The sequence below is a fragment of the Puma concolor genome, chromosome A2, assembly GCF_028749965.1.
Source record: "Puma concolor isolate L17-30 chromosome A2, mPumCon1.1.hap2, whole genome shotgun sequence".
Lineage (NCBI taxonomy): Eukaryota > Metazoa > Chordata > Mammalia > Carnivora > Felidae > Puma > Puma concolor.
The window spans coordinates 31,401,782-31,424,551 of NC_141668.1; the positions used below are offsets into that span (position 1 = coordinate 31,401,782).

Here is a 22,770-nt window from a genome sequence, read left to right on the forward strand (position 1 = left end):
AGCACATTTTCCCCCAAGCATCTCAATTCTTCATAAATTCAGTTTTCATCTAAATTCTCTAAATTCAGCAGGATTTCTCAAAGTTGGGGTCCAAGGAACTAGTAAGTGTTATGGGTAAAATCCAAACCAACCAAATGAACAAACAACAGGTTCTGTGGTCAAGAGAAGTTTGGAAATGCCCAGAAGTCAAATAGGTTTCTTTGCTGTTGGATTCCTTACAACATATTGTGGATGTTCACTGTGAAGTCAAAAGGGGGATATGGTATATAATTTTCCTCAAACTAATTTGACATGGAACCCTTTTATTGTAGAGTTTTCAGAGGCTAGAATGCAGTGGTTTTTAGCAAGTGGATTGATTTTTAATTGTACCAAATGACATTATATAAACTTTACAATGTATTCCCTGAAACAGCAGGGGACCCAATCAGAGACGGTATAAGCCAAAAACCACTGAGATAGCAATTTTCTTATATGTGATCTATCTTCTAAATGAAGTGGGAGGTAGATTGTGAGGAGTTATTGGACCATGTTGTTGTCAAGTCACAAAATGTTTTCAATACCTTTGAAAAATAAAGTTATCCTAGGTAGCTTTACAAGTCAGGTAGAGAAGACCTTTCTCCTTTGTAATGTGAGGCAATTCCTTACTCTTCAAATACCAGCCCGCATGCTGCATGTACCTTTTATTCTGGAAATTTTACTTAGACTTGTTTCTTTCATTTAAGGTTTAGTAAAATGCCTCATGTGGAGGTAGCAGAGTAAGCGTTAACAGCTTTTACAGATTTAAGGATTTATTGGAACCTTTCCATTTGTTAAGGTAAATAGCTCCCCTAGAAATGAGACAAGTTAGTGCCAAATACTAATAAAAAGAGAGAGAGAAGAAATCAGTTGAAGATAGTGCAAAACTGTCAGCTCTAGAGCTTGGTTAATCCTGGTAATTGCAGGGCTGGGCAGAAACAATGCCGGCAACTGGGTGAGTGGAAGGGACCCTGAAAGAAAGGGTCAGTGAAAGAGAGGGCCACGAGAGTTCTCTAGGTGGGAAGAGGTAAGAACTGAAAGAAGATGTGGGAGGGTACCAAAGACAAAACTCATGCTTCCCAATATTGTTTTCAACTGGCCCTAGGACTGTCCACCCAACCTTAGGAATGGAGGACACTGTCAGGTGAACAAGAGTTCACTGTTCATTCTTTCACTCATTTCACAAATTGTTAAGTGCTTATTTTAGGCTGGGCACCACACTCAGACAAATGGAGGAGAGGGAGAATATGTATACTACATGATAGTAGAGTCCGCGTAATGTTGTAGAAGGGAAGATGGAGCAATTAATGGTGTCCACATCATTTAGAGAAATCTTCATAAAATGGGTAATATTTGAGCTGAGTATTGCACCCTGAGTAGGGGTTTGCCAGGTGGTATGAAGATGGAATGGAGACTTAAGAGCAGAACTCAGTAATTCAATAAGACTGAAACATACAGTGGATATCAAGAAGTATATAACCTCCAGACTCTTACATGTGTTGATAATGGGGGTTCTTAAACTATAGATAAACATCTAGTTATCCACAGAGATGTGGGGTAGGGCCTGAGTGATACTTTTTAATATTGGATAATCTAAGAGAGATCATACTCAGGCTGTATTTATTATTATTTACTTTATTTATTCTAGAATTCTATAAAAATTATTTGATTTGGACATTAATTAATGTACTAGACAATGGTTCTCAAAGTATGGTTTCCAGACCAACAGTATCGCCATCACTTAGGAAATTTTCAGACTGTAATCCCACACTATTGAATCAAATGCTACAGGGGTGGGTCTAACAATCTATATTTTATATTCTATTTCAGATGATTCCAATGAACCTAAAGTTTGGCAACCACCAGAGCAAAGTATGATAAAAGACTGAGTATTGGTAACTTCTTTCTGTATCAGTGCCAACATTTTTATGTGACAAGTAAAAAATTGTACTTACATTGTCCATTGGCTGTACATGGGCTCATTGATTCAAAACTTCTCACTGTATTTAGAATTATCTATAGGAAAATCCCTAAAATACATAACTCTAATGATGCCAGAATTTCTTTGTCTTAGACCTTAATCAGTAGGTGTGCATGCATAAGACAGTCATCTGTAAAATGGAAATAATAACACTTCTGTGTGAGTTGATTGTGAAAATAAAAATAACAGTTATAAAGAACCTGGGATATACTAGAAACTCTGGAGAGGGTTGTTGTTTTTGCTATTAGTACTATTAAATTATAATTATAATTATGATTACTATTATACATGAAAATTACTTACAATTAGCCTTGTAATCACACCTTGATTGACTGGTGTGATTTGTATCTTAAAGCAAGGTAGGCTCCCTACTCCAAAATATCAACCCTACCATCTGTCATTGTATCAATTTAGCTTTATTTTGGCAACTACTTTCTTTTTAAACAATTTTTATGTGTATTTATTTATTTTGAGGGGGAGAGAGAGAGAGAAAGAGCTCATGCAGGAGAACAGGGGAGGGGCAGACAGAGAGGGAGAGAGAGAGAATCTCAAGCAGGCTCCATGTTGTCAGTGCAGAGCCCAACAGAAGGCTCAAACTCAGTAACCTCACGAACCATGAGATCATGACCTGAGCGGCAATCAAGAGACTGATGCTAACCGACTGAGCCACCCAGATGCCCTGGCAAATATTTTCTAATCAATAAATACCACTGGATAACTGAAATACTATTGAATAAATACATCTATTAAAATACAATTACTAGTGGTGGGGGTGAAAGGAGACATGCTCCAGTTTAAGTCTATATTGACCCACAGGTCGGTGTTTAGTTAAGAAATGATCAAGGATGGAGTGCCTGGGTGGCTCAGTCGGTTAAGTGACCAACTCTTCATTTTGGCTTACATCATGATCTCATTGTTCATGAGTTCAAGCCCTGAGTTGGGCTCCTCGCTGACAGTACAGAGCCTGCTTGGGATTCTTCTCTCCCCCTCTCTCTTTACCCCTCCTCCGTACTCTCTCTCTCTCAAAATAAATAAACTTAAAAAAAAATGATCAAGGGTGGCTAGAAATGTGCATTTCTTTTAAGAGTGGAGATAGGTAGTGAAAGCAGGAAGAGTACTTGCTGGGGGGGAAGAGCCTAGAAGAGGGAAAGTATCCCTGTGTGCCAAGGAGAGTGTTCTCAAATGTATATTTAAAATTTTTTTAATGTTTATTTTTTTTTTAAGAGAGAAAGAGAGACAGTGTGAGCAAGGAGGGGCAGAGAGAGAAGGAGACAGAGAATCTGAAGCAGGCTCCAAGATCTGAGCTCTCAGCACAGAGCCTGACGTGGGGCCTGAACTCATGAATCGTGAGATCATGACCTGAGCTGAAGTCGGATGCTTAACTGATGGAGCCACCCAGGCACCCCTCAGATGCATATTGGATATATTTCACACTTCTGCTTGAGCTTAGAGTTGAAAAATGGACCAAACGCAGAAAAACATGGTCTAAAAAAGTGTTTTGTAATATTCCTTATTATTCAGCTTGACTGATGTTTTTACTAAATGGACTGTTTGCTTGACTGAATTAGTGGCTAATTTTTCATAACTTTTATACTTGTCAAATCACCTCATTCCAGATAAACCTAAACTGCCTTTAACTAAGGAATAAATTCTATATTTATTTATGCAAAAAGGCTTCTAAATTATTCTAAGATTTTCTTTCCCGATCTGATTGTTGCAGATGACAAAGTTTGAAGAAAATACAGATATTTTGGTGTTCAATTTATTTGAAAATCAGATTTGTACTTCCTACGTTTTCCATATAGGTAGTTCCCCCCCACCGCACCCCAACCTCCTCCACTGGGAAAATGAATTATAGGTAGCTCTTATGCTCTTATATCAAGGAAGGGATTTCTAGAATGAAGATGGATGGGTCCTGGGCATCTAAGATTTTTGTAGGATTTTTGTCATTTTAAACAATGTACATGTGTGCCCAGTTAGAAGGATTGTAACGTGTGGGCAGAGCCACAGTTGTGAGCATGAAAGTCCTGGGGGAGAGGCCAAATTATACCTTATGTGAGACTATAAAACTGCTCAGAAGGTGCCTTTTGCTAGCCTCTGTTTATTGAATTATCAGTTCCAAAATTCATATTAATTGGACTACTCTATTCTTTACAATAATTAAAGGCTAGGTACCTGTCCAAACTTGGGGGAGTCTATAAAGCAAGAAAGGACAAGGCTGAAAAAGTGACTCTTTGCAAAAGGCAGAGGATCTGTGATGTTAGACTTGAACATGTTCTTTGGACAGTATGCTCTGTGACCACACTGATTACCCTGAACTTTCCTGAGAGTTACTTTTTGAGATTTTATACTCGACTAAAAGACCAACATTGTTCAAAACCATACTTAAAATCCTGTTCTGGAATTAGCTACAAAGCCAGTAGCTTTGAACTGCACCCAAATGTCTCATGATAGTTTAGAGTTATACTACATTACTGGCATTGTGGATCCATTTTAGTCATGGTTGTGGATATTAAAAACTATCTATCCATAAAGGACAACGATGGAGTATCCATGAGGAATACTGGAAATTTAGTGACATGGTCTTAAAGAAACTACACAAGAGATTTCCAAAATTCTTTCTTTTTTTTTTAATGTTTTTATTTATTTTTGAGACAGAGAGAGACAGAGCATGAGCAGGGGAGGGGCCAGAGAGAGAGGGAGACACAGAATCGGAAGCAGGCTCCAGGCTCTGAGCTGTCAGCACAGAGCCCGACATGGGGCTCGAACCCATGGACTGTGAGATCATGACCTGAGCTGAAGTCAGACGCTCAACTGACTGAGCCACCCAGGCGCCCCTCCAAAATTATTTCTAAGCAGCAAGGGCCCTGACTCTAAAGGTGACTATTTTGACAAAAATTGGAGAAGGGAAGTGTGTTAACATTTAGTCGGGTTTTCTGAGAGGCAGTCTACCATAATGTTTATGTGTATGAACCTGGGTGTCAGGTTGGCTTAGATTGAATTTCTCAATTTCTGCGTACTTTCGGATCCTTATCTAAAAAATAGGAATAATAATGTTGACTCACTCCTAGACTCATGAAAACAATATGAATTATTTAAAAAAAAACACCAAACCAGTACCCGGCACATAGTAAAACCAGAAATAAATGTTAAATATTGTTACTATTATGATATACTCATATAGATTTATATAAATCTTTCAGGTAGGTACATTTTCCCCATCTTACAGTTGTGTATACACCCTTACTCTTAGAGGGATTAATAACTGGCACGAAGTTCAGAGAAACAGTAAACTGGGCCAGGAATAAAACTCAGCTATTAATGATCAGATTTCTCCTACTTCCTGGGTCAACTATTTAAAATATCTGAGACATATCTTAGTTCCTTTTAATAGTCCTTGCTTACTGGAACCAGCTTGATCCCTGATGGGCAAAGACGAAATTAATTAGATCTAGAAATCTGATTCTGATAAAATTTGCCAAGAATCTATCTTTGATTTTACTACTATCATTAGTGCTGTTTACTAGATAATTCTTTCTCTCTGCCTCTGATTGCACAGTAGGATTATATTCCCCTGCCCACTTTGAAGTTACACACGGCTATGTGACTTACTTTGGCTAGTGCAATAGAAATGGAAGTGACTTGGCCCACTTCCAGGAGGAGGTTTTAGGAGTCAGCGTGATTCATCATGTCCTGTTACCCCGGCTTGAATGATTGCAGAATACCTTGTCAAGATGGAGTTTCTATCACTGGACCAGCAATGGACCCGCAGCATGACTGAGAAATATTCCTTGTTGTTTTAAGCCACTGAGATATTAAGGTTCCTTTTTTACTGTAGTATAACCTAGCCTGTGCTGACTTATGCAACTATCGACCAAAACTGGAACACTGAATAGCCAGTAAGGGATTTTTAAAGCTCACTATAAAAAGGGGGAGATGTTAAATCATGATTGCACAGAGCTGAATACACACCTTCTGTGCTCTCCGTTTGTCTGCTCGTTGATTTTGGTGGTAGATCCGACTGAAGTTAGATACGATCACTGGAACAGGTAGAGCAATGACCAAGACCCCACTCAGTGAACAGATGGAACCAAATATCTTCCCTGCTATGGTTTTTGGTACCATGTCACCATACCTGGGTTAGAGAAAAAAACATGGTTTTAAGTCACAGAAATTTATTTTCACCTGCTACAAATAGCTTTTTACCCGAAGTCAAATGATTTTTTAGACCAATCTATCTCTACTTCATGACTACCATATACATGGGTTAAGACCTTAATAAACCAGAAATTATGAATATCTGAATATGAAAAAATTATCTTTCAATATTGCAGGAATTGATTCCAATATTTAGATATCTCTTTGATTGGAAAATGTTTTAAGCCAGATGATGTAATGATAGCTCTTCAGTTTGTCCTTTATATAATATGGCAAAATTCTTCACATTTACTTAAAAAAATTTTTTTTAACATTTATTTATTTTTGAAACAGAGAGAGACAGAGCATGAATGTGGGAGGGTCAGAGAGAGAGAGGGAGACACAGAATCCAAAGCAGGCTCCAGGCTCTGAGCTGTCAGCACAGAGCCCAAAGCGGGGCTCGAACTCAGGGACTGTGAGATCATGAACTGAACCGAAGTCAGACGCTTAACGGACTGAGTCACCCAGGCGCCCCTCTTTACATTTATTTATAGTTAGTATTTCCATGCTGAATTTCATAGTCTAGATAACATCTCTTTCCACTTAATTTTTTCTGCATTAGATTGGTTATGAAATTTAAGTAGAAAAAGTGTTATATCACATTCTTTTTATCAGACATAATCACTTAAAAAAAGCTTTCCAAGGTCTCATTAACTTCTACTTGTTAAATACAATGGTTATTTCTTCATGATGATCTTATTCAATCTCTCATTTGTACTTGATTAGTTTTCTCTCTTCTTGGAACACTTTCCATTGGCTTCAGTATTGGAAAATTCCCTTCGCGGTCCTCCTAACTCAATGGCTGTTCCTCTGTCTTCTTTTCTGGCTCCCCCCTGCCCCTTATCTGATTTTTAAATCTTGGAGTAATTTAGCTCTCAGACTCTTACTTTCTCCATATAAACCCTTTCCTATGTGATATCATCCAATCTCATAGCTTGCAGTTGTTGCTGATACCCTAATTTATGTTGACAACCCTGATGTCTACCTAGAAAATCAGACTCATGTCTTCAGTGGTCTAGTCTGATTTTTCCTACCCCTGGATTTTTAAGAACCAATTAAGAGCCAATTAAAACAAATTAGCCAATAAGGAACTTTTATTTCCCTAGCTTCCTCTGCCACCCTCAAATCTGTTCCTCCCACAGTCTATCACCTCCAATTCCATGGAACTGCAAACCACTCAATTGCTCGCATCAAAATTGAAAGAGTTACCTCAATTCTCAGTCACGCATCTCATTTTTGAGCTAGTCTTGTTCTCTCTGACCAAACTGAATTATGTCCTATTATGGTCTATTTCCTCAACCCCCATTTTACCACAACAATCCAAGCAATCATCATTTCTTGCCAGAGTGATGGATAGATATAGCTTCTTACCCTAACTCTCTCCTTCGTATTTACCACTGTACAATTCATGCCAACATAGCAGTCGGAGTTATGGTTTTAGAATGGAGAGTGCACTGGTGCCACTTTGCTTAAACCTTCTAATAGACTTGGAACTAAAATAGATCCAAACTCTTCAGTTTTATCTCCAAGGGCCTATATCATTTAATTACCACCTGTATCTCATACCACCTTGCACCAAGTCCACTGTCTTCCAGCTATGTGGGCCATCTGGCTTTTTGTCCACAATGTGCAGCCCCCAGATCATCATTATTCAGGTTGAGACTTAAATGTCTCCATTCCAGAAGTTATTTTCTGGCCACCTTATCCATAGTGGTCTTATTCTCTCCCCTAGTCATTCTCTTTAACATTTTCCCATTTAATGACCTTCACAGTACTATTAACACATGATATTTTATAACTTATTAACATATTTATTTTTTGACCACCCACCTGCCCTGCTGACATTAGAATATAACCTTGACAAAGCAAGATCTGCTCTATTTAGTCCGACTAGCACAAAGCTGCCTCAATAAATATTAGTCAAAGAATCCATTTTCTCTACCTTATTGATACAGAGTTCTAAGAATTCATTTCTGGAGAGGGGGCAAGAAGGATGTCTTTTGATCGTATTACTGCAGAGGCTGCCCGGCTGTGCCTGTAGAGCCCCAACCTCTCCATGTTCACTTGAGGGGTCTGGGGTGCTCAGCACTCTGAGAGGAGCTCAGGTTTTGGAATCCAGACTCAAGGAGGTTTAGGAGGACATGGGGATGCATTACATCTTGAAGGGTGGCCCAGGAAATGATCACTCTGATTTTGTTTTGTGGGAAAACATTTGTGTGTCAATGTGGGAGAGGGAAGTTGCAGGGTTAATTGGCCCAGGAAAGGCTGGTGGTGACAGCCTATTCGATAACCCATTCCAGGCTCTGGTCCCAGTTACTCATTCTTGTCAGTGTTTGTGGGTGATCAGCAGTTGAGCTAATTCACTGTAACTAAAATTCCCACAGGTTTTGGCATCAGAATGGCGGTATTAATTAATAGTGAGACAAACAGACAGACAAAAGAATAGAATAAATCCAGGAACTGGAATGCTGTGTCCATATGAAACAGGGTATTTTTCTGTAGTCCATCAGGGAAGTTAAGTTATAATCTGAAGTTTATGTTAGTAAGGAAACAGTCACACATAGAAGAATTTATAAGGTGAACGATCAAGTCTTGAGGACTTTTGTCCTATAGGGATCTGTCAGTGGAATTGGAAGATCAATGTTTTATACAATGCTGTGTGCACGTGAGCCAATTTCTATGTTTGCCACAGTTTACACTGAGTGCCCAGCCATATTTTAAAGACATCTTTTTTCTCTTTGCACAGATTGTACAGTAGGTCCTGGATAAGTCTGAAACACACAAGCAGCTTTTCAAAAAAAAAAAAAAAAGGGTGAGGGGTTGATTTTAATGTCTACCAATCAGGATCTAGAAAGATTTTCTAAAAGGGGAAAATAAATAAAACTCAACTATGTTTGTTGTGGCCAGAATAGATAAGCATTGAGTCCATGCAAATAAAATAAACCTTGTAAGATATAAATACATAAAATAAAATAAATAAAATAGTTAAATGAACACAAAATAAAGTTTTTCCTGTCTTTCTCTAAGAGATTTTTAAAAATTAGTATTTATCAGCTATTTTTGTATCCTAGGCTCACTATATAATAGAGTAGGCAAGGCTAGCACTCTTGTAATTATTAGAGGAAATTAAGGGCTAAACTGTGTGGTATGGACCCAAAGCTCAGTAAGACTTTAAGAAGACAGAAGGTTTGTAAGTTCAAGTAGCAGGCTGTGGTGTGGCAGGGATGGAGGCTAATCATATGTTCAGAAAGACCTTACCTCAGAGAAGAGGAGAGAAAATAGACTCTGAGGGACTCAGTCAAAGGAATTCTGAGCCAATTGATAAAGCAGGTTTTCCTGGGAAAGCGATTTTTGACAAAGTGCCCAGGATTCAACTAGAGAAATAATCACTGCAAATCCTTTTCGAATATAAACAGAGATTATAATATAAATAAATACATAAAGCAGAAAGTGAACTTGGTACTCAGAGGGCAAAGTGAAATTTCTTGTACAGTTTGTAACAAAAGGGTAGAAAGTAAAGATATGAGCCAGCTTGCTGAAAGGCAGAAAATTCATAGTCTAGAAGGATCCATAAGGAAAAAGAGATAACAGATAGAATAGGGGTACTTTAATGTCATGAAACTGTGCTAATCTGCATCAAATGCAATTACATTTATTATTTACCTCCACCGTATTTGTTTTACAATCCAAATTTTCTTCACAATCAAAGTCACCTTGAGGTGACTGGCCAGGACTGCAGTGATCACGATGGGAAGCAGAAGGGACCACAAAGTGCTCGTTGGAGGGGGCATCTTCTCCATCTTTTACTCTTGAGTCAAAGGACAGATCTTTCTCAAGATACAGAAAATGAGGATGGGCCCCAAGTCTCCGCTGTTGTGAAACTAGGGTAGAGGGAGATGGGAGGAGGGCACAGGGAGCAGAGAGGGCAGGGTGCTGCCGTTGGGGCCGGGGGGAGGTGCGGGCTGCCCCTGATTGCTTGCTAGGACACCTCAGGCTGATTTGCCAAGAAGCACCTGCCATCTCCTTCCACAATCCCCTTGGAACTGTATCTATTGCCCTTTCTGCTCTTCTTCCTGTTCCCCACTTCTTTTCAAGATTGGACTGCTGTTGATATTTGCAATATTTTAAGCATATTTCACTTGTTTGAATATGCTGGAGAATCACCACAAATACACAGTGCGATTTGTATCTATTCTTACACTGTCTGTTGTGTCTCTCTTCTCACTTAGGATAACCTTGAGAATGGAAGTTTTATCTGCAAACTTATAATTGGGCACAGAATCTACCGGGGATAGGAAATAGCTCTCTGGCAAAACCATCTGCTTTCCTTTGTTTAACAAAAGATCTTTTAACTAGTATTCATACTTGTAGTAAGAAGCAAAATAGCATTATACACCTCAGGAATCATACCTCAAACTCGGTGGAGGAAAGGCTTAGAATAGAAAGCTTCATAATGAGAGGTGACACTCTAGCTAACTGATCATGTAGTTTAAGTATTGCCTACAATACTGCCATCTTTTAATGATTATTTCTATCCAAGGCAAGTTGTTTACTGGTTGGTATTTTATTCTTTTTGTTCCATATAAAAGCACGCCTCATTTTCCTGACTCCCTACTCTTAAATTTATGCTAAGCCCAGCAATATTATATATTCTAGTCTTTCTGATTTTGTTCAGAATTTAATATTATTTCTCCAGTCTTCAAAAATCCATTTCCCAAGAAGATTTACACTAAAACTTTATGTAGATGTGGTTTTGTTTTCATAGAGACATTTTTTCCTATATTTAAATAAAATTTATTAAAAGATTATAAGGGGCTTCTAAGGTCTGCTAAGATAAATATTGAATTCCTAAAAGATAGAAGAAAACAGGGGAGAAGATAGCATAATATAAAAGGAATCATTCTCCAAAAGTTTTGCATAATAAAAATAAGCAGACTTGAACTCTGTTCATTGAAAGGAAGCTTTCCCCATCTTTCTACTTTCTTCCATTTCTCACTTCCTTCCACTTGTTCCTACATTTACCATGTAGAGCCAGTCCTGTTTCATTCTGCTTTTTTTTTTTTTACCCTGGACATCTGCCAAACCTGATATTTACTGCTCCTTTCCCTCCTCATATCAGTTAAAAAGGTACAACATGGAATTGTTATTCACGTAAAAATATTAATTCTAAATTTTCACATACTGCCCCAAATACTTGTTTAAAATTATATCATTTGTCATGTGTTAAGGACCATATTGAATGGAAGACCAATTCCCCAGCAAAGATTCAGTTATTGGTTCTTGAACATTTTACTCTTAAATGGCATTGAAAAGTTTCTGCAAAGTACTTAAATTGTGCCATGCACTCAATGATGGAGAAGGGGCTAAATCAGGTTAATTAAGACAAACAGGTAGAATGCATATACCTTCCATCCATCCATCCATCCATGCATCCACCCATCCATCCATACATCTATGTATATTTAAACATAATATATTGCAAAGCAAATTTTATTAATTTCCACACAATTTTTCCCTTTTTGGCATTTGTCCAGAAATCCTATGGCTAAAGTGTGCTTGTCTTTAGATCTCAAATGGAGAAGTAGTTCCTGGAATTTTCTTATGCAGTGTTCAAACACAATACTGTTAGCTTCCTAGTCCTATTCATATAGTTTCTATTTTTTCTTCTCTTTTTATTTGAAGAGTATAAATGTAGGCTCATTTTATAAAAGAGAAATGTTATATAAGCAAACCTCCCCAGCTAAGGAATGACTTTTCATCTGTTAAGCTATTTCCCATGGATACTAAGAAAGAAAACAAAAGCTGTGTATTTTATAAACACTCATGAAGGTAGGAAAGATCTTCAAATAACAGGAAGGAAATACTTATTTAAATATAAACCTCAATGCTTACTGTAACTCAATCTCTCACTCTCCCTCTTTCTTTTTCACAATGAAAAGGTCTTAAATTGCTAGGTAGAAGGACTTGAGTGAATGGATCCTATGCAGCTGCACAGAACTCTGGGAGCACCCTGTACATTGTGTAGGGCAGGTGCTGGTTCAATAAAGCTGTGCTTCAACTACTACACTAGGGGGAAAAAAATCCCACAACTTCATAGGGGACATGAATCTGTATTTGGAAATGTAAGTATTTGAAAAATAGGTATCTGCTATTATATGTCTGAATGTGTCTCCTCCAGATTCATACCTTGACATCCTAATGCTTAATATGATGGTATTAGGAGGTGGGGGTTTGGGGAGGTGATTAGATCATGAAAGCAGAGCCCAAACAAATGGCATTCTTATAAAAAGAGGCCCTACAGAGCTATCTAGCCCCTTTTACTGTGAGTTCACAGCAAGAAGGGCAGTCTATGAACCAGGAAACAACACCTCACCACCACACTGAATCTGTTGGTGACATAATCTTGAACTTCTCAGCCTCCAGAGCTGTGAGAAATACATGTTTGCTCTTTATAAAGTACCAAGTCTGTGGTATTTTGTTACAGCAGCCTGAATGGACAAAGACAGTATCCTTAAGAAATTAGATGAAAGTGATATGTATAATAATAACCTGGTAAAAGCTATGAACTGTCCGTGTGTGTGTGTGTGTGTGTGTGTGTGTGTGTGTGTGTATTTTACCTACTGATTTTGTGTTTGAATTTTCTCCTAGACATGACCACTGGTCAGAGAAGTCTGTGAACTCCTTTCTTCTGACCTGAAATCTGGATCACTTCTCAACTAATCATTCTATCCTTTAGGGTCTTAGTGGCTAGTTATTTATGGATCTTCTGATATCAGTTTGGCATCCTAGAAGGATCATAGTTTGATGGCTAATTTTTTTATAGTAGCTGCAATGTTTGCAAATAGCAAATGACTTTTCTTTAAGTGTTGCTATATAACACCTGCTTGTGGTATGCAAATTGTTTGCCAGAGAGGCCCTCATATTACTTTAACAATAGACAGATTTCTCTTTGACATTTTAAAAATCAATATTTGCCTAAAAAGCTGCTTTGATTTTGTTTCCACCTCCCTTGCCTGTAGGATTAATCCTACACTATCCTAGCTGCGTTGAAAACTTGAGAAGCTTTTGGATTATCTCAGGTATCTAGTTATTTAAGATACTCTGTGTTCTCTCCTATTTCTTTAAGTCTAAGCCGAATTTTTAGCTACTGTTCTTTTAAAAATGTATGTTTCCTTTTCCTGTTGTTCAAAACGTTAATAATTTTAGCATCTACTAAAAAAAAGGGGACAGCTAGAGGACACCTCAGCTTCATTAGCGGTTCTTAACCAGGAATCAATGGACTCTTAAGGAATTCATGGATAAAATTCAAGTGGTTAGAGAACTCCATGACAGTGTGTCTTCACAGGCATTTTCCTAAAAGTTTTCAGAGCTTTTATTAAATTATCAAAAGTTTATGGCTCAAATAATGTTAAACACTTTGGGTTGACTATTTAAGGGCTTATCAGTCAATGTCCTATACTGTTGAGATAAATGTTTGAGCACATATGGCACAAAGGAAATGCTGCAAAAATATTATTTTACAACTGCATAAATCCCAAATACCCACTAGAGGGCATAAAAACCTAAATGAAAGTTGGGAAGCCAACCAGGATCTTTTTTGGTTTTCCTAAGCTGAGAGAAAAGTATTTCCAGTAAATTGCCTGTACCAATTCCTTATCTTTGCCTACACACATCCAATATTTAGGATACATTTTGGGCATCTTATTCCTCTGGAAATAGTTTAACAGGACAAAACCTCACCAATTTCATAGATTATCTATTTTCATGGTGTTTCCAAAAAGATGCAAAATAATTCTGACAGCTTTTTCTACTTCTTTCAGAGAGACAGGGACATTTCTGTAATGTGAGATATCACTAAAGCGTAATTTTAAACACGGAGCCCTTTAACCAAGACCCTCAGTGTGAAAATTAGGGTAAATTAAAGGATTGAGTTTGCATGTAGAAAAGGGGAAAATTGAGGAAAGGGCCAAAATGCTTTTAGCACATCTATGCACATTTATACTCTGAGCTCTCTCAACGTTAGATTTCAGTCGGGCTTGCTAACTGTGTGCCTCTGGCTTGTGCCTTTTTCTAAAGCAAATTCTTTTCTGACTCCTGATTTTTTTCTTTGCTTTCAGCCTATTATATGATCACATGAGGCTTTAAAGGTTATAAATGAAACATATGATTATGACCGAATATCCTAATAAAGTGCTTTTTACCTAAATGAATTATCATCAGTAAAAGTCTTTATAGCCTCCTTTAAAGAGTGTTTCCTTATTTTCAAAGCATGCTAATCAGAGCCTAGATTTGTAACATTTACTTTATTCTTCATTTTTAACAAAGCTATAAAAATGCATGTACGACTGATTACTGTGAGGCACACATTATAGAAACACTGGGGGTTGGCTTCCCCAGCTGTAGGACCACCGGAAATGTATTCTCCCGCTTTGGGTTTTGAGTCTTTGTTGCCTGGAGCTATCCTGTCACCCTCACAGAGCTCAGAGTCTGATCCTGTCATTCTCTCTCATGAAAGCCTTCATTGTTGCTCTATCACCTGCAGGAAAAAGCTCCAGCTTTTTAGCATGACACACACAGCTCCTCATGACTCGCCCATCCCATCCTCCACTGCTCACCCACACACACCCTATGTTCCAGTTGGAACAAATCACTTCCAATTACTGGCATGACTTTCCATTCCTGTGTCTTTGTATATGTTGTTCTTTCTAGAATATTCTCCCCTCTCATAAATCCTTTGGGTAAACTCCTAACTTACAGTGATAAAGCTCAAGGATCAGTTCTTATTTGGAGAACTTCTTGACTACGTTACCTCTGTCCAACCAGAGTAATGTTTTCCCTCTCCAGTGCCTCCAATGCTGCCTGCAACTAATGGAGTACAATTAGTTTCGTACAAGTCTGTTTGCTCCTGCTAAACTAGGAGGTCCAGGAGGTCAAGGATCATGTCATCATTATAAACCCAAGTCTAGCACAGACCTTGTCCAGAGCTGAGCAAACAGTTGAAGCCCAATAAATGTTTATTGCTTAAATAAATCCTCCAGGGAGAGGTCTGATGGTAAACAATAAATATGGGAAGGAGTGAAGGGGAATACACATCCACTGCTCTTTTTCTTTTAACCAGAGTTCCTTTCTTTCTCCAAGCCTGGCACCATCTCATTTCCTCAATATGTCTAAATTCCTCTTTGGATACTTAGATGATATGCCCAGAATAACCTAGTTCTACACTGTCAATTAATCTCACTTTTTATACCCAGAGAAATCATTTTTAACCTACATGATTTTAAATGAACAGAAAAGCCTAGAGAACTGACAGTTTTCCAATGCCTACTTGTTTTTCATTGTCACATGCTTAGCCAACACGTACCCTGCTAGAATTTCAAACTACAAATTCTCCCAAATTTGACAGATTTTGCAATCCTCAGATGCCCAGCAACTTGAAGGAACAGGACTTGTGGTTCTCTGAATCTCACATATCATTCTGGGAAATGGCTGGGTCTTCCCATTTCCCTCTCATCTGCTCAAAGATGATGCTAATCTTAGATAGTGAACACTAGCAATTCTCTGGAAATTCCATTGTTTGGTATCCATTTTCTTAACAAGACCCTTTCTGGTTATGCCTTGGTAGTTTATTGGAGGAGGTATGCTTGTCTTCCCTCAAATGAAAGTTAATTCATCAAGCATATCAAGGTCCCAGCAAATGTCTGGCCATGTTGGCTTTGGGCTGATTGCACCAGCTTCCAGAGGATGCCTATCTTGGTTTCACATCCCAGGGGTTTCCTCTTCATCACTATCAGAGCTGCTCTCACACCGGGGGCTTTCTTTAGTTAGCTGCTGCTGTTGCTTCCTCTCTTCCTGTCCTTTGAAAAGTAACTGTTGGAGGAAGCTCCCCACCGTGTGTGAGTCCGGGTCACTGCTTCTGCACTACAGGCGGTCACCCAAGGAGCCAAATCCCAGTGCCATTTAGACAGTTCTGTTTATGAGTTTGTTTTTTTATAACCAGCCACCCAGCTCACTTGCTGATACCACCAAAATTATTCATTGCCTACGACCCATTCAAAGACTCTTAAGTGCCTTTGCCATGGGAAGAAGGGGGAGCTGGTCCCAAGGGTTACGCTTGCAGGGCCAGTCTTATGGGAGAATTCAGCTTGCAGCCGACAAGCATGAAGTGGGGATGTTTATCCTGAAAGTTTTCATTTCTTTCCACCTGAGTTTACACAGTCTCAAACCTATTAGCTATTATAGGCCTCATGACACCCTTAAGATGTCTTTAAGTATTTACCTATTTTCTTTTGGACTGCACTTTTAAAATTACTTATAGATTATCTAGTAATGACCTAACACACCTCTTGTTTCTAATTCTGTCCGGGAAGGCCTGATAATTTTGCCACCTCTTGTCTACTTGAGCTTTACTGAAAAGAATGCACAAAATTCTAACTGTACTGGAGGTTAACACTTGACTCTCTATTAGGGCAGGGAATATGGCTGTTTTGATAGCGGCAGTGTCTGACTGAGACTCAAAAGCAGGTTGTGTCCCTCCTGCAGATCTGGAGATTGGGAAGTCCAAGGTTAAGGCATTGATAGAGTTAGTGTCTGATGAGAATTTACTTCCTAGTTCATACAGGGTTGTCTTTTCACTGCATTCGCACATGGTGGCAAGGGGAGGAAGCTCTCCAGACATTAATCCCACTCGTGAGACCTCCACCTCATGACCTGATCACCCCCAAAGGCCCCATTTCCAAATATGATCACATTGAGTGTTAGGATTTAATGTAAGAATTTAGGGGAGATACAAACATTCAGTCTGTAGCATGATCTAATGGCCTGAATGTCACATGAATGTCCTAACACCCTTCACTCAACTGACCACTCTGGGCAGAACCTGGACTTTTCCTGTCTTGTGGTGGAGGTGAGGATCTTGTCTGTAACTCACCATCAAGGGCAGTTTCTCACAAGTCATACAGCCAGGTGGTAGACCTACCTTTTTCCTTCCTCATCTATGCATGGCTCTGCCCAGTCACTGACTAGGGACTTCTTTCCTGCTGAAAGTTCCAAAATTCTTTAGGCATAAATAATTTAATATGATTATCTTCATGTAAAGAATCACAGCTGTTTAAATACAAAAGGAAGGGAGAGCAGAGAAGCTGTGATTTAACTTCCCAAAGACAGCCAGGTATTTCTACTAAAATTCAAGTCTTCAATTTAACCTAGGAAGTTTCTATATCCTTAAACAAACTTTGTTTTTGATGAGAATTCAAGGGACTGTATTTACATTAGAGATGCTTTTGGAGAACAATTCTATTCTGTTCAATGTGAGACAAAGTTATTTCCTAAAATTAAATGAAGGTATTATATGCATTTTATATTTAGATTCTTTTGCCTTTTCTTAGGCAATTAAAACATTGATTGAATGGTCATTCTTTCTATGAACTATGTAAATTAGGGTGTATCCCAAATAAGCATAAATGAAGAGGGTCTTAAATGAATTCATATCTACCTCTATAGTTCTAACTGGCCAGATTTCTATATGAAAATGCTCCTGTGGTTGCATTCTGATTGTATCTAATTAAAATATAGTAATAATAAAATAAAATAAAATAAATGAAATAAAAAAGTCCACCTGGTTAAACATAAATGAACTGGGGCACCTGGGTGACTCAGTCAGTTAAGCGTCCAACTTTGGCGCAGGTCATGATCTCATGGTTCGTGAGTTCGAGCCCTGCATTAGGCTCTGTGCTAACAGCTCAGAGCCTGGGGCCTCCTTCAGATTCTGTCGCCTCTCTCTCTGCCCATCTCCAGTTTGTGCTGTGTCTCTCTCTCTCAAATACACCTAAACATTAAAAAAAATAAACATAAATGAATTAAAAAGAACCTGCTATAAAAAATTATTTTGGGGGTGTCTGGCTGGCTCAGCCAGTAGACCATATGATTCTCGATCTCCAGGTTGTAAGTTTGAGCCTCACGTTGAGTGTAGAGATTACTTAAAAATTAAATTTTTAAAAAAGACATTATTTTCCTGATGTATCATTTTAAGGAAAAAGAGGAAACATAGTACTTGAAAACAAGTTGAAAATTAGAAATTAAATTTAGAAAATTGCAGAATATATCGCACACTCCAAGCACATAAAATACATAATTTCTTACCTCTCTCTCTATGTTCCTATCTACCTGTAATTTTTCTGGAAGTGAGATTAGATTATAGAAACAATACCTCACTTTTAAAATAGTATTGTCTGAATTCAGGGTCTAAGCAGGAAAACAGAAAGCACCCCAATTATTTACAGCAGCATGAATTTAATGAAAGGAATGAAGGGGGCTTGGTGTGTTAATGGAGTTGCTGAGAAACCATCACAAGGCTAGAGATGAAGCAGGAGACGGTAGCCCCCACAACCACTGTGGGGCTGGAGAGGCAAAGGAGGAGACAGCTTTCTGAGCCCAAGGCAGAGTTCCAGGTAGAATCTGGATCTTTACCAGATCTTTAGGGAAGGAACTAGAGCCATCGAAGAGGGTCAGCTGCTGCCTTAGAAGATGCAAAGAAGGACAGATGCCCTGGCTACTCCTTCCCACCTCTATCCTCCAATCTCCTGCCAATGATTCCATTGTCCAAACTGGCAGAAAATCAGATGACAGGCCAGCCTGGGAAACGCAACCCATAACCAGACTGGGACCCAGGGTTTTCCCCCCAAAGCTGGGCTCTAACTACCTCACTGTAGTTCATTGTTAAGATCCGTTCTGGCCTAAGATGTTATGACCTAGATTCAGAGCTGTTATTTTGTTGACTGACTCCAGTCCTCCCCCTAAAAGCAGAAAATTACATTTGATCAGAATTAGAATCCCAGTAGTGAGACTGATGGGTCCTCTCTGGGTGGCTGCACCGTGTGTCACGTCACCCTGTATTTTGAAACATCACAAGCATATCAACCTTCCTACCTTAAGGATGGAAGGAAAGTTGGATCTTCTTCTAGGGCAGGCTCAAGGCTTTTCAGTTTCTGTGCATTTCAATCCATTGTACATTGAAAATAAGTTAAAGAACCAAAATATCTGTTTTGTCAGAGTGAGGGAAAAATGCTAAATATGAAGCTACATTATAAAGATGTCCAATTAGATTCGATGATTGTAAAATGTTCCACTTGTATGAAATGGGCACAGAGTGTAATAAAAGCTGGTCCCTGGGGCTCCTAAGCCTCGTGGTAACTAAGTGCTAGCGAGAAGCTCTTAATTAGAATAAATCATTTCGGAGTTGTATCCTTCAACAGATCATTGAGAATACCATTAGTAATAAATTAAAGCATATTTTAAGGGCAGGTGAGTATATGTAAAACCAAGTTGCCTTTAAAAATGAACATGGCTCCACAATTAGTGCAGTTGCTCATGACCCTCTAGTTGCAGGAGTTTTTCTTTGTTTCTGTTTTTTGTTGTTGTTTTGTTCTTTGTTTTTTTATTACAGTAATGAAAGTCTATAGCTAAACATGTCGGAGCCTGGCTGCTAGTTATAAATTTAAATAAAGAAAAAAAATTCTTATGTTTAAAGGGGAATATAAGATGGCAGATGAGGGTTTGGCAATAAAATGAAAATATACAATGTGTGCTTTGAATTAAACACAAGAAAGAACATAGTCGTACCATTATGGATGTCATTAACATGGATAGTTAGACTACTCTTTTAAAATTTGTTTGACAACTTGATGTCCCTAGCACTAATGAGAGCTTATGATAATGGTGTATTTACAGTTGTAGGGTAAAGCCTTCACAACACAGTGTCTTACCCTCTGAGAGCAGTCACTATGGGATCAATGGGGGTTGGTTTTCATTATGAGACAACAAGGCTTAGATGTGAAAGAGCCGAAGAAACATTCCTTGAAATATCCCTCAAAACATTTGCTGGTTTCATAAATACAAATAAAATTGTCTGCAGGAATAAAGGTAAAGTCAGTGACAAAAGCTGAAAGCAAAAATTAGTCTTAAATATATTTTCCTTTCTTCTCGTCTCCATTCCTTCTTTCTTTCCTCAAAATTTTATCTAGTTCTTCTATTGAGTGAGGTGGTTTCATACCGGGAATAGATTTAACACTTGGTTCTTTTTTCCTCCAAAAAGATCTCACAGTTAAGGAAGGAAGTTAGAGTAATAAAGAAATAACTGAACTCTCAGGATCTCAGGTTTCTATATATTTATGTATTTTTTCCCCCTATTTTCAAGATGCCTAAGGTTATCGCTTGTATTGTGCTTTATCTGATCTAACTGCTACTAGAAATAAGTGTTAATTCTCTTGGTCACACTTGTGCTATTCACACTAGGGAGGAACACACCAATGGCTTACTCTCTTCAACCATAAGTGAATCTCCTTTCCTCAGGCCTAATTCTTTCTGAACTATGTCCTAAATTATTTTAAATTTATATACTTTTGAGAGAGAAAGAGAGAGTGTGTGCGTGACAGAGAGCAAGCAGGGAAAGGGGCAGAGAGAGGGAGAGAGAGAATCCCAAGCATGGTTTGTATTGTCAGCATGGAGCCAGAAGCAAGACTTAAACCCATGAACTGAGAGATCACGGCCTGAGATGAAACCAAGAATCTAATGCTCAACCGACTGAGCCACCCACACGCCCCTCTGAACTATTTTTTTAAGGAGATATAAACAATGTCATTGGGTTACCGTTGTTCCTAAAATGCTCATTTAGAGCACTCTTTTTTTTTAAATTTTTAAATGTTTATTTATTTTTGAGAGACTGAGAGAGACCGAGCATGGACAGGGAGGAGGCAGAGAGAGAGGGAGTCAGAATCCAAAGCAGACTCCAGGCTCTGAGCTGTCAGCACAGAGCACCTACACAAGGCTCCAACTCAAAAACCTCGAGATCATGACTCAAGCCCAAGTCGGATGCTTAGCCAACTGAGCCACCCAGATGCCCCCCCTTTTTAACATTTATTTATTTTGAGAGAGAGAGAACATGAGCAAGGGAGGGGCAGAGAGAGAGGGAGAGAGAGAATCCCAGGCACTGACAGCACAGAGCTGGATGCAGGGCTCAATCTCAGGAACTGTGAGATCATGACCTGAGCTGAAATCAAAAGTTGGATGATTAACTGAGTGAGCCACCCAGGCGCCCCTAGAGCATTCTTTTTATAAAAGGCAAGATGGTAATATTTTAGGCTTTGCAGGACATATGGCTTCTGGTACAACCACTCAACTTTGTTGTAGTGCAAAAACAGCCCTAGATAATCCAAAATGAATAAAATGACTATAATCCCACAAAAATTCAGTGTTCATAAATAAATAAAAATTATTTATGGACACTGAAATTTGAATTTCATAGAATGTTATTTGTTGAGAAACATTCTTATTTTTTTTTCCTAACCATTTGAACATGTAAATATTCTTTTAAGATCTCAAACAATATACAAACAGGAGATGCTGTATTTGACCTGTGGGTAATAGTTTGCCAGAGACCATTCAGAGGGACCATTCTTTGTGTAATCAACTCACAGTGTTAACCATTGTTTCCCTGTGGAAGAGTTTGAAGCCATTACCAGCACTTTAAAAACAAAACATTACCTCAATACCGTTAAACATATTCCATCACACATTTTGTAATTCTTGACTGTGGGAAATGTACATCCTGGGAAACAGAGAAGAGGGGAACCTCTGTATCCCAGCTCATCTACCTCTATTTCACTACTGTCCTCTCCACCATTACCAGTTGCCTGGTGTCAGTGGGCATCTAATAGATGGAAGGGGGAGTGAGCTGATTGCCCTGGTTATTGTCTACTATTTACATAATTTTGGAACAGGGGGTGGGGGAAGGATGTATATAACATGCCAAACACTGTGCTAAATGTGGGAAGGCAGAGATTAAAGGCAGCGGTCCTTGCTCTTAGTGACTTCTAGGAGGGAGAGAGAAAACACAGGACATAACAATGAAGTGTTATAACTACCATGATAGATACGATTGTGGGATTCCTCGAGAGTTGAGTGTACTTGAGAAATAGTTCCAAAAGGAGGCAAGATTTGAACTGAATCTAGGAGATTAAAAAGGAGTTCGCCAAACAATAAAGAGAAAGAATGTGTTGTGAGGAAGCTTTCAGGCAACTCCCAGCACAGGAGTGTTCTTACGAGTAGGTGGGGCCAAGTCCCTGTCTATGATGATATTGGAATAACTTTCTGATAAATGTCTCTCATGCTCTTTGAATGACTTAAATCCCACAATTAGAGGCTAATTCTGCCTAAGAATTCTTGTCTTTGCTAAAATACAACTATTCTTGAGAGTGATAACACATTAAGCCTTTGAACTCATGAGTATCTCTTTGGGATTGAATTTATACATCAAATTATTTTCTTGAAGGCAGGTTTTAATGGGGAGAGGTTGGCAAAGTCACATTCAAAGCAGGGAAGAGGGCCCAGAAATGAAGCCTGCAGCACTGAAATGCAAACTTGGACCGTTTAAAAGTTTTACTCAGGGCTAGGTTGTGCCTAGAAAAAGCTTTCCTCGTGAACTGACTTTTAAAAGGGCATTTGTTTGTCTAGCAAGAGTGAATGGAGCCAGCCATTATGCCTTAGAGACCCTGTATTGATCTTCACAGACAAGCCACTAAATA

General features: G+C 38.7%; 1 protein-coding gene across 1 annotated transcript in view; it reads right to left on the bottom strand.

Annotated features, from left to right (window-relative positions):
• Positions 1-22,770, bottom strand: part of KCND2 (potassium voltage-gated channel subfamily D member 2) — a 489,765-nt gene that overhangs the window by 12,595 nt on the left and 454,400 nt on the right. Inside the window, exon 2 of the mRNA XM_025929536.2 lies at positions 5,969-6,131. Within this exon, the coding sequence (XP_025785321.1) occupies positions 5,969-6,131 (163 nt within the window). The remainder of the gene's footprint in view (positions 1-5,968; positions 6,132-22,770) is intronic.